Source organism: Protobothrops mucrosquamatus, unplaced genomic scaffold (assembly GCF_001527695.2).
Source record: "Protobothrops mucrosquamatus isolate PMUCROS unplaced genomic scaffold, P.Mucros_1.0 scaffold1574, whole genome shotgun sequence".
Taxonomy (NCBI): Eukaryota; Metazoa; Chordata; class Lepidosauria; order Squamata; family Viperidae; genus Protobothrops; species Protobothrops mucrosquamatus.
The window spans coordinates 219,261-232,481 of NW_015387738.1; the positions used below are offsets into that span (position 1 = coordinate 219,261).

General features: G+C 36.6%; 1 protein-coding gene across 1 annotated transcript in view; it reads right to left on the bottom strand.

Moving 5' to 3' along the window:
- SMOC2 (SPARC related modular calcium binding 2) overlaps nucleotides 1-13,221 on the bottom strand; it is a gene marked incomplete at its 5' end in the record, with an annotated part of 72,699 nt that overhangs the window by 36,943 nt on the left and 22,535 nt on the right. The window contains one exon of the mRNA XM_015822455.1: nucleotides 2,566-2,752. Coding sequence (XP_015677941.1) covers nucleotides 2,566-2,752 — 187 coding nt within the window. The remainder of the gene's footprint in view (nucleotides 1-2,565; nucleotides 2,753-13,221) is intronic.

A 13,221-nucleotide genomic window follows, 5' to 3' on the forward strand; every position in this document is an offset into this window, starting at 1 on the left:
GTTCCTAACTGCCTTAGCCAGGCTGGTCAATGGTGCAAAATGCTGGGATCTGTAGTTCAGCAACATCTGGAGGACCTCTTGCTTGATGTTATTTTCTGCCTAGCAAAAGTAACAAACAGCCAGAAGGAGAGATGAAATATGAGCTTGATTTACAGTATTTATTAAAATTCTGCCCCTGGCCTTTTTTTGGGGTGCTGGGTGGGAGAAGGGGATTTCAAGTGGCAAAAATGTTTTCCATGAGGGCCTTAGTTCTGGAAATGGAACAATAGCATATGATGCCTTCTGAGCATTGAGTAATTCTGGTTTTGAGCAGAATTAATAGCAGCTGTAGCAACAACAAATCATGTTGGATCAGTTCTCAGTAAACATGAGAGCTAGAAAATTGATTTAAAAATGACATAATTAAACTTCTGACAAGAATGCAATGTATTAATGTTTATGGAATATACTGCCTACATGCCATCAAAATATACCTGGAAATATACCTGGAAATGAGACAAAGGGGAAAATTCACCTTTTTAGTTTTAAGTGTTTCTTAATCTACATGATAATTACCCTTACCATGAATATTCAAAATGTAGTCCAATTTACCAGGTAGTATATTTGGAGTGGAAAACTTTGGTCTTTGAATTATAATTTCCACAATTCCTCATCACAGGTCATATGGCCTCTGCCATATAATCTGTCACAACAAAGTCTATAAAAGCCCTCGGGCTACCTTAAAAGTGTAAGAAACACAGGCTCTTGTTCTAGCAGGCTGACATTTCCAGAACAAAAGAGGCAAGTATAAGGCAGAAATAGAGGGATCAAATGAGATCAAATGAGGCTCACTGATTCACTCAGTTTAGAATTGTTGACTTTGTCTTTGCAGAGTCTCCGATTACAATCATCCTATTTGGAGATGTAGGGAATTAAACATAAACTATGCTACTTGCCGCGCAGCCCTTCTTCAACTGAAATTGTGAGTGTGAGTAGATATTCTACAGTTTACTCTCCAAAACATTGTTTTGAATGATCTGCTTTTCAAACTATTTGTGCTTGTATCAAGCTAAACACACTGCATTAGTTCCTGATGAGCTTCCATACAAGCATTCCTAAAGACGCCAAGCCCACATTGTTGCTTTTGGAAAGTGATATTTTGTCTGCTTTGTCTGCTAAATAAGGCTCTCGGCTCTTTCCCCTGCTTCTGGCTCAGTTGAAGCTCATGAACTTCAACTTACTGTTTAACAGCATATTAAAAATATTGTTCTCCTTTCTACTAGTTCCAGCAGTCCTGCTCCATGGGAGGTTAATCATGTGAAAATGGGCTGAAGGAACCGTTTCTGGGAGAAAATAGAAAGATCTTTCTGACGCTACATTTCTTTTCCTATAGTATATGGATCCTGGCAGAACTGATTTTTTCCCCTAGTTGACCCATTTCTCTTCTTGTGTTGTCCCTTTTTGCAATATAAAAGGCTTCACAATCTTAAATCTTTTCACATCAACTCTGAAGTTTGTAAAGGTTATTCCAACTTTATAGTAGAGAGTTAAATTCAGAAACAGTGATTTCCACAAAAACATATTAAGAGCCCAGTAGTGAGCAAAGATTTGAATTAATAAGAAAGCTGCAGCCCCTGGCTTTATTACTTTCCTGGTTTGACAGTTGCTTAATAACATCACAAGTGCTGCCTTGCTTTTAAGCCTGCTAATAATTAATGAGAAAAATCCTATGAACTAAAGCAGGGGTCTTCAATCTTGGCTCTTTTATGACTTGTGGACTTCAACTCCCAGAATTCCTCAGCCAGTGTGCCTAGCTGAGGAATTCTGGGAGTTGAAGTCCACAAGTCATAAAAGGGCCAAGTTTGAAGATCCCTGAACTAGAGCCAGATTTAGAGATAATTACCATCCACTATTTCTTGGTCTTTACAGAAGGAGTTAAAAAAATCTATGCTTAATTTAGGCTTTTTCAATGGTCTTAGTGATGTTTTTATTATTTATATATAACAAATATGTTTTATTTATTCTATTACTACCTTGATTACACTGTTGGATGGAAAGATGAGATTGTGAAATAAATTATTGATTTAAATCTGAATAAAACTACTGACAATAATGGGGATGTAATCAGAATTTGTAGTTGGGCAGTAAGAACACTTTCTACACTTTCAGTGACACATTTGCCATTATTTTAATGGCTCATGACTATTCCCTTAGTCTTAATCGCTTACTGATTCAAACACCTTGCAATAAACTTCATTACAAAAACTGTGAATGTCGGCACTCAAAGCATGTTAAGAATATTGATTACTCCTGTTACAATGAGGAACAATAACATCTTTTGCAAGTTAAATTGTCATAGAATTGTTACACCATATTCATAGTCTACTTTGTACAGTTATAGCCCTTTAAGTCATTGGATGAAGATAGCAACCTCACATAGCTCCATATATATTTATATATGTGTTTGTGTGTGTGTGTGTGTGTGCGCGTGCGTGCATGTGTTTGTTCCTAATTGTCCCTTTTCCTTAGAAAAGGGTCTAGATAAGAATCTGTTATTGTATGACTTGTCCAATGAAGATCTCTTACCTTGTGGATGTACCAGGAATAGGTCGTCCTGTATCAACAAGGACACACCAACAATATCCTGTGGAGGGGTGACACTGTACTGGTTTATAAAGCCCACCATTAGCACACTCTGGAATGAATACATTATCTTTCTGGGGCTGTTTAGCTTCTTCTAATGCTGACTGGAGCTCTTGATCACATGACGCTGCTGAGAAGAAAAAGTAATGCAAACAATTATGGATATTGCCTGTGCACAGATTGACTTATTGATAAATTAGCCATGAACCAATGAGGAACACAGTTTTGGAGTATGATACTATTGCACTTTCCTTCTAACTGTGTCAATATACTAAAAATGAATTGAGAGTATTGGAAGGGCATGCGCAAAAATAGAAGATAACAGTTGAATATTTTTATTCAGGTCAAAAATCCTTGGACAACAGAATTTTTGGCAGGGGGAATTTCCCACTCAGTATCTTGTGTATGATGCATCTTTTCTTTCCTTCAATGCAAATTTTAAAAAGAAAATTGAGAGCACGAACTTTATTAAGACCAAGCAACAAAACCAAGATTTCTCTTCCTATCAGTTGTCTTCACTGGTTCTTACTGGGGGGAGAGGGGATTGAAAAGGTCACTCAACTGGCTTCATTCCTAAAATGAGACTAGAACTCACAGTTCCCCAGTTTGCCGTGCCTTAGTCAATATGCCAAACTATCTCTCAATTATATAAGTAAAAGTTGTAAAAACTTTTGTAAAATGTTGTCAAACAAATCCCTCATCTAAAAATTAAATAAATGCTATTGGATCTAGAAGGGATTCTGTTGAGAAATCCGATAGGAAGTTGATTCCTTAGGGGTAGCTAGTAACTTGGGACCAGCTTCACTGTTATAGCAGGAGCTACAGGTGGCCTTTGACTTACAACTGGCCACTTAGCTACCATCTGAAGTTGCAACTGACCTGAAAAAGGGGACTTGTGATCCAGACTTGAAGCTCCAATAGTCAGGTCCCTTCTGAAATCATGGGATGGAACTCTGGGTGTTCAGCATTTATGGTTTTTCAAAAAAAAAAAAAGCATTTCTAGTTTTCAGCAAAACTGCCCTTATTAATTATGGATTTGTTTAACTGCAGAGATTCACTTAATGACTGCCACATGGGAGCCAGTACTTTCTGGAATAATTTGGATGGCATAAAGAGCTAGTGAGAGAAGGACTTACTTATAGAAGGAAGGAAGGAAGGAAGGAAGGAAGGAAGGAAGGAAGGAAGGAAGGAAGGAAGGAAGGAAGGAAGGAAGGAAGGAAGGAGGGATTGCTAATATTTAATAGCTAATTATTCAAAATTTATCGCCTTTGGTGATTAGGAACTTTCTTGAGGCCAACTGGAATGCTGATATTTCCACTATCATTTATATGTGCCTTCCTGCCCAGATGAATACAATAAACTCTTTCATGCAAATTTCATTTAGTAATTTATCCATAAAATCTTATAATTATAAAATCTTACAATCTTACCTCTGGGATTATAACGCTGTCTATAAAGTAGAGCCTTTGAAAATGATTTATGACCTAAAACATTTTAGAATGTAAATTCTCCAAACCTATGTTTATTTCTGGTTGTCCTGGAATTCAATTACAATTTTATATCTTCTTATATCTCTGCATATCTATGTTTTTCTAGGTTTGAATTAGGTTAAATAAAATACATATTCATGTGTAAAACTCTTCCACTCTTTTAACATTAAGAAACTTGTTTTGTAAACCACAGACATATTTTTTTTCTTTGACCACATCCACATGGCATGTTCACACTAATCTGAGAATATCAAAAGCTGTTTTTCCCCTATCTTTGGGTTTGTGTATGTGTATGTGTATGTGTGATTGTGGTTGTGGTTGGAACATCTATGTTGCTTTTGTTTCAACAGACTGCATTACCAATTTTTAGACACTGAATCCCTTCTGAAAATAGTGGGCTTTTTAAGTCAAATTCTATCTGTGAAATTTTTGTCAGATATTTTATATTTACTTTAGTGAGCTTATAAGCTGAGTAGTGTACATTTCAACTTCCTTAAATCAAGTCAAAAACAATACAGTACTGTATAAAGAGATAAATCAATAATAATTCAACCTACAAACATCCATATAAACAAAAAAAATCAAAAATCTTTTCACTGCCACAGAGTAGATTACAGTGCTCCAACATCAAGGTGTGACAGAATGACCATGTTTTAATGATTTTCCTAAAAACGAGGAGGGAAAGGACCATCTAAATATCTGGCAGAATGTTATTCTGACAAACAGGGATGGCACTGAGATGGCTTCCCTCTGTGGTCCTGGAGATGTCATTCCTTAGGTGAAAAGACCTGGAGGAACTCCACTGTGATTGGATGGGGAGCATGTTAAATAGGAAGCTCTTGTTGGCTGGGGAAATATTAGTCCGACAGATGCTAAGGCAGTCCGACAGATGCTAAGTCCCAAGCAATGAACAGATTTAACATCTAAGCACTTCCAAACACCCAGAGACATTTCTCAGCAGCATCACTTTTTCAATCTGGGGTTGAGATATAAGGTGGAGTAGCATTAGTTTATTGATGAATATGTGTTCGTGGATCAACTTGTCCAATGGCTTCATGTATGTGTTCAATAGAAATGGGGAAAGAAGAAAGAATCCAGCATTGAAGGCATGTTACAGGTTCTATCCCTTATTATATTTGGCAGACTCTAAGCATGGCCCTTTTTTTGCTGTGGTGTTCACACTGTGGAATCTTCTCCCCTCCTCCCCTCAAGGTGGAATCTTGTCCTTCCCGGAAGTGAGATTGGCCTTGTTGAGCTTCTGGAAGTCCCTCAGGACCTGGTTATGTCAGCAGGCCAAAGGACCCCAGGAGATAAGTGAAGTAGTAAGGTGCTCTGCTATTTTTAACATCCCTTCCATCTATTATTTTTTTTAGCTTAGTTTTTATATATTTTGAATTATTAACAGGTTTTAGCTGTTGTATGTTGCCCTGAGTCACTTGTTTATGAGTTGGGCAACAATATAAATTGATTTAAATAACAAATATACTCCATTTTCTGTCTGAAAGTCACATCCCCTGACATTTTAGAAAGGCAGAAAATCCTGGAAATTTGATAAAGCTAATGCATTAGAGCTATTTTCACAATGTACATAAAAGGCGTTGTGTGGCATCTAGAAGCAGCTTGCCTTGCAATAAAGCTTTATTTGGATAAACATGAAATACCAAAAAGAGTCAGTAAAACACATTTGTTCAAACGTAATACAAAAGTCTTAATAATGTAAAAATGAATACTTTCTGCTGTAATTGTTCTTATTATAAGATTAATGTCTTGATTTGTCTTGCTAGGAAAGTATTTCCTGCCCCTTGTGATCTACAATGAATTCTTTCACCTTGGATGGTCCACAGAGTCAAGAGACGGCATGTTTTTGGAAGGTGAAGGAAATGTTTAATCAGAGTTTGGCATTCTAGACAAGCTTGATCTACTTTGCCCATTTTTCATTTTGTGTTCAAGCAGCAGAAAGCAGGTTCTTGTTTTAGGGGTGGGGAAGAAGGACTTCTTTCACTACAGCAGTGACCTACTTGTATGCCTTACAGTTCAATAAGTTTCTGGTCTTCAGGCACTGGACAAGAGTCTTTAATATGTTGAAAACTGGATGCTTTTGTATTATAATAAATGCAAGTATCATGACAATATTTTGATTCCAGAACTGGAACTTACAGATATAGATGAACATCACCATCGCAACCCTACTCCCCACATCACATCAGGCTAAACTATTTTACAAGTAAGTTATATTCTATTTAGCTATCCCAACAGCAACAAACTAGGTATAACTACATATGGCTTTTTTGTCCTTTTTGGGAGACTCCCCTCCTCATCTCTAAAGACAGCATCGCTTTCTGGAATGTGAATGTAGTGATAATGAACTTTCTCAGCAGTGAAGTGAAGGAATTGTTTTTTAAAAATGTTGTCTTTTGCCCCCTTTGTGTTAAGCGAGTCAGACTTTCAACAACTTTAAATCCAACTTTCTGGATTGTTTTTTGTTGAATTTACCAATAGCTGCTACTATGCACAAAGTAAACCATCTTCTGAGCCAGCTGTCAACATTTCTGCAGGGGACAGGTTTTTAGCATAAAGCTAGGGAAACCCGGGTTGAAAACTGAGCTCCAAAATGCAAAATAAATAATATGGTAATTCCTTTTAACTGCCTCTGAGTCATTATTCTCTCATTTACTCCACTAAATTGATGTAGAGAAATTACACAGAAGGTACAGTTTGGGCCATATCTTTAGGGTAAACTAAAGATCCTACTAAAATTGTATTTTGAAAGAGTAAGTCATACTAGCTTTTGCTAGACTCTTCTGACCATTCAGAGCTATCTTTCCTGACAAAGCTTGGAAATTAATTTTTTAAACTTGATACTTAGACTGAAATGGGTGGCTGGTTCTGGCATCTTTCTCAGCCCAGAAGTAAGGGTGAGCCAGGAAAGCAAAAAAGCCAATAAGAAAGCCAGTAGATTATTTCCTTAGTGCTTCAGCAATTTTTAATATACTCCCATGAAGTTTGTTTTTTGCATGTTTATAATTGGCTCCAATGGCTCAGTTTTTCTTTTGGCTCCTGCTGAAAAGGCAGATCTACGGCTTGGCTGTGTCTTAGTCTGTGAGCAAAATAAGGGCAATCTAAAGGGAAAAAAACATTCAACTATTTCATTATTAACTATAAAGAAAGAGGAACTTTGTGTCCTGTATTCAGGATAATGTTTCACATGGTCTATGTATATAAAACCGTATATCAGGGTGAAATAAGGTGGCTTTTTCTAGTATGAGTAACTTGGCCTAAATTCTTTGACCAAATGATTATTTTTAACAAAGAATATTGCCATAATAAATAAATGTACTGTGTTATAAATTAGGGCAGCACCAACTATTCGGAAGGGATGTTTCACAAAACTAGCTTTCACAAGTGAATCATTTTAAAGCAGCTACGTTCCCTAGAGGATTCAGCACAGCCACCTCAATGGATGTCCTGAGTGGATGCCTCCATGTATGTGCAGGCATTGCTGCTTTGCTTTGTTGTCAATCCCAGGAGAAGGTGATGATGGGGAGCAGGTTGAGGAAAGCAGGTGCATAAGTTTGCCAATGCAGGTGGCTGTTGGGATATCCAGAGGAGGCAGTCAAAAAGGTCACGGTGGAAGGCCATATAATTGAAACCTCGTTCTTTTTCTACCTGCATTATGCACATGTTCAAAGGGATGATACTTTGATTGCCTGGTCACACTTTGATTTTTTGACCCCACCCACAAATGGCTCAGGTTGGCTGCTATGCTTAGAGGAATGGTTCTTCAGTCTTGCTAACTAGTTTTTCAAAGTATCTCTGGTGAATGTCTTGCCCAACCCTATTACATATTTTGGACATCTTTTTTCTTAAGCATAAGGACAGCTGGTGAATGTCCTTATGTTTAAATGTTGCAATATTCACTTATCACGTCTATTCGTGTCCATTTTGAACTTGAACCATTTTGAACTTCTATTTCATGCAAAGTGCATTCCAGAGTTTGGGTAGATTATCAGATCCATTTTCTAGAGCACTCTAGTCAAATACAATGGTGTTTCTTTCCTGAACATCCCACCTGCAAGATGCTTTATCTCTCCTCAGCTGTCCTCCACAATTCTAAATTCTAAATCAACTGTAACCAAGAAGAGGCAGTAGAGAGTCACTTCTCAATGGGTTATGGAAATTCTGCTATGACAGCTTCATTAAAGCAAAAGGTTGTTTGTTTTCAAAACAGGAGCACTTTTAGTTTTATCTTTTCTGCTCAGGTACAGGGAAGACTGATTCAGATGTTCAGCTCAGAAACATATGCATGCATACTTCTTTGAAGATGGAAGAGGATTCCTTTAAAAGGCCAATTCAAAATAACTGATATGTTTCAAAAAAAAAAAAAAGCAATACAAACATCCATTTAAACAAAACCTGAATTCTTCATCTCCATTTATGACCATCATAACTATGAACTGTGGTGCTGATATGCAAACTATTAAACATAGTGTGCAAGGTTGCCCATCACATGGATTCTCTGATTCCCTAGCCTAGAAGATCTGCATGAAGCAATCCCAGAGGCTGAATTGGACATCCAGTTACGAGGCCACCACCATACTCCCACAGAAATTTTGTGGGTTGCGTTTATATGTTTATTTCTCTTCTGTCATGTTCTCATCATACTCTAAATAATAAATAACTGTGAACAGCTCCTGTATGAGACAGTCGCTAAACAAGAGCTATCTGTAAAAAAAAAAAAAATCAATGCATGGGATAGTCTCAAGTTAGCAAATGGCTGTAATCCTAGCTTATCCTGGGCATGTCTTTAGATAAAAATAAGTACAGGATTCAAAAGGGGTTTATTTAGATTTACTTAACTAAATATGTCTTATTGAAATTCATGGATCTGTTTTCAGCAGAAGGAAGCAGACAAACAGTATCTTTTGCTTCACCCATCTTGCAATGAATGCCTGATGATAAATGACGCTGTATTTGACTGCAAAGAGAGCTTCAGCTAATTTCTAGACATGAACCTGGTCTCGTCTCCTTTTCCTTCACCTCACACAGAAGTAAGAATAGAAAAGGATCTGTGCATCTCCCTTTCTAAATTTCCAACTGTTTCACAGTTGCTTGTACTGTGGCATGTTGTAAAGTGCATGTTGTCTGTGTATTGAGGTTTGGTCATTTTCTTTAATAATCAAAAAGGCTAAAAATCCAAACTAGCATTTCCTTCTATGGGAACATTAGAATCCTGGCTTCCTTTAAAACATGAGATATTTATCTCGCCAACTAAAATTAGGCAGAATAACAGAAAGAAGCTTGGTAAAACTGTATATAAGTTCAGCCCAAGTCTCCGACATGATTATTTTATCGGACTTGGAAGGAATTCAGACACTTTTACATCTTTCACTGGCCACAAAAATGTCTCATATCAATGAAAACAGTCCAGATAAATAAACAGTAAGTGATCTGTTTTGCAAGGAGGCCATGGCTTAAATCATGAAAATGGCTGGTTTTTTTCCCAAGCCTTTTCCTGAGAGGCATATTACCGTAATACTGTTTAGCCTGTTTGCAATAAATTCTGGTTTGTTTTGGGCCTCATCTTGTCTTGCCCTCTGTTCGCACACTTAATCTGAACTCTTGTGTAACAAGGAAGAAAAGTCCAAAATGCCTAGTTCTTTGGCTGGATAATTCAAATAGAAACTAATTCTAAGTGGTTATTTTTTTCAGAAAAGCAGTGTCAAAGCAATAATAAGACTGGCCTTCAGTCCCCTAATAAGACTTTTTTTATTATTACAGTTAACATAAATGTAGCCTAAAATTGGTCCTTGATGTATATTTCATCATACACTGTCCTACCTACTGGAAAAATTAAAATGTCTGGCTTTAAGAGTACAAAATTCCATTTTGATACAGAGAATTAAGACAAAAATTACTAATATAATTACTGTGATATATTTTAACAATAGAAGCAACTCAACTTGCTGGATCTGTTGGATCTGCTTTCAGGGATACAAAGTAGCTTCTTAAAAATTCTAGCCACACTTTAAAATGTACATCTGAAGTGCTGTTAGAGCACGGGTGTCAAACTCGCCACGTCACCTGACGTGTCGTGACGTATCGCGACTCTTTTTGCATTGCCGGCAATGGGGTGGGCCCGGTTTTGGTATGACGAAACCAGCCCGCGGGCCAGCAGTTTGACACCCCTGTGTTAGAGTGTTGCTCTCTGTTCACTTTTCCTAATGAAAAATATAACTTCGATTTAGAGAAAAATATTAATTAATGTTAAAATTCCAGAAAATCAAGAATGCACATTGTATAAAAGATGCTTATTTTTCACTCTGTTGGGTAGTAACAATTTGATGAAGTCTTTGGACCCAGTTTTACAAGTTTTAACTTTGTACATCATACAAGGGAGAAAGAGATTCCCTATTTAGCTGAACTAAATTAAGGTAAGTCTTCTAAAGGTAATAGCCAGGTGCTAAAATAATCATACCTTTAATGTCATTTTCTAGCTTCTAGCAAACTGGCAAATAAAAGAACTTATGAGTGTTGCTTTGCTTACAAGACAAGAACAATTCTGTCAATGCTGTGAAGCTGAAATCATGCTGAAACTGTAAAACGGAACACCATTTTATTTTTTATAGGAAGAAATATTGTAGAACATCAATAAAACTAAGTAGATAACTATATGACACATCACATAGCTCTCCTCCGATTCATTGGATTTTGATCCCTACAATTAATGGAATTGAAACTCAAAAATACTTACAGGGATCAAAATCCACCGTATTTGGAAGGCATCAGATCAAAAATCCCTTGTTTCTGTTTCAGAATCATTGTGAAAGAAAATTGGCTAAATGTTTTTGGGAAATGTTTGCTTTTTCTTTTTTAAGTAAAATTTGAAGCAAACAAATAGGATCATTTCCAAAGCATTGTGGTACAAATAAAAATAATGTGCCACATACAATTGCAAAGCAAGTCCTTCCTTTCAGTATTGATGCCATGAGAAAGTAAAATGGCTACTGCAGCTTTATCATGAGCAACTCTTTGGTAATCAGGCCAACTATGGTTCCCACCCTCTGCCATCCATGCTAGCTATCATATAATTGTTTTGCAAAAGAGTCCAGGAAGCAGTTCTCAGTAGAAAGCTAATACTGGTATAAGGAAAAAAAAACAGAATTAATAGAATTCAGAAACTTTGCACAGTCCCCTTTAAGATTCCATGATGCTTGCTTCATTAACTATTTATTTTAAAGCTATAAACAAAATGATGTAGGATTATTTTTATGGGTATCATCCCTCCGTGTTAACTTTCAAACAAACAAGGGTGACTTATTCGACAAATGAATATTGGAATTGCTTGCTTCAGCTTTGCTTCTTCCCTACCGCATAGCATGCACAGATGTTTGTGTATTTTATAATTTATCCATGCAACTAACTTATTAAGCATTCACTTGTCAAAGCATTACTTAGTTCAGAATTTCCTCCATGAGACGATAGCTACTTACTTATTTAATTAATTCATTTTGCAAGCTAAAGAGGCAGCCTCATGTCCGACTTTACCTATCATTTGTTTCAATATTTATTTAAGGAAAGAAAGTTGGATGAAGGTGAAGAATTCTTTTCCAAATGAGAGTACATCAATATAAGCTAGATATTCTATCACTATCACCCATAACTTTGGATAAGATTATATGTTTCTATCATTTGACAAGAATTGACTGGGTTCAGATTTGTAAGCATGGATTTCCACTATCAAAATGAAACATTCTTTTTCACCAGTAGCCCCTCTCTCTCTTCTCCAACATTGGCTTGCTTAAACTTCCATCCTTTTAGAGAAGATTTCTGGGATGAAATGGTAGGAGACTATTTCCTTAATGATAAATAGATTCTTTTAGATTCCACTCTGTTTTTCAGTTGAAATATAAGCCTTTCCTGGCTTTTGACAGATCTCTGATGCTTTTCTGATTTTCAATCTAAAGATCTAATAAATTGTGAAAACCAACATATCTTACATATGAAACTCAAAAGGCACTCTGTTTTAGACTGAAGCTGCAGAAAAATCATATAATGTAATTAAAAATAGTTTAGACAAGATTACTATCTTTTGACATTAAATTAATGTATGCTATTACAAAAAGAGACTGGCCTTGCGAAAAAGCAGGCACACGTGTCAACTGTGGGGATTCCATAAAATCCTGGAACATCCCAAACAGAAATTGTATCATTTGGATGTTAAACAGAACAGTTTTTAAAAGTTTTAGGGTGGGAGGCACAGTCAAGGAATGCCAGAAAGCAGACTTTGGAAGTATTTTGAACTAATAGGTAAAATTAAAAGTTAAAAAGAAAATGCTCATAAAATGGGACTTTTGAAGATAGTAGAAATATTGCAATGCATATATTTTTGTGAACTGAAATGTAAGCAACACCAGGGAGGTCTGGAAAGGCTTATCTATTTGCATAGGACGAGCAAGTAGAGGAGACATAAAGCAAATATATTTATGTTATATACCATTTTAGTGCCGAGGAGAATAAAGCAAATACTCAACAAGAGTTGCTTGCATGTCCAAGATTCTAGCAGCTACTCTTTTTTTAATATTAACACAAAAAGTGAGTGGAAAAAAAAATTGCAGGACAATTCAGTATATACTGTATCTTCTCAGAGGGAAGTCCTACTGAGTTTGAAAAAAATTAATTCCTAAACTTCAGGTAGGTACAGCAGCTTTTTCTGAGAAGGCATTCTCCAAATAGCTTGCAGTTAAACCCAAGTGATTTCCTAGCCATTTTTTCCTGGGAACTAAGGAGCTCAAGTGTGCCAAAAGTGCTTTTAAAAAGCAATTCCCTTGAAAAACTGAGAACTGAAGAAACTTCTTAGATGAGAAGCAAAACATCTTCAAGGGGAAAAAAAACACAAGAACACCCAGATGCCTTTTGAAAAGGACCTTTGGAACAACCCCGACCTGGATGATCCAGTAAATCAGGCAATTTGGGATTTCTGCATAAAGGGTGAGAGATTGTTTAGCAAAGATGGCCTTGAGATGCCTGATATGGCTAATGACCACATGGCTGCAGAATCATGAGAGGTGACTTACAATAGATATGAGGAGTTTCAGGTTGGAAATGATCA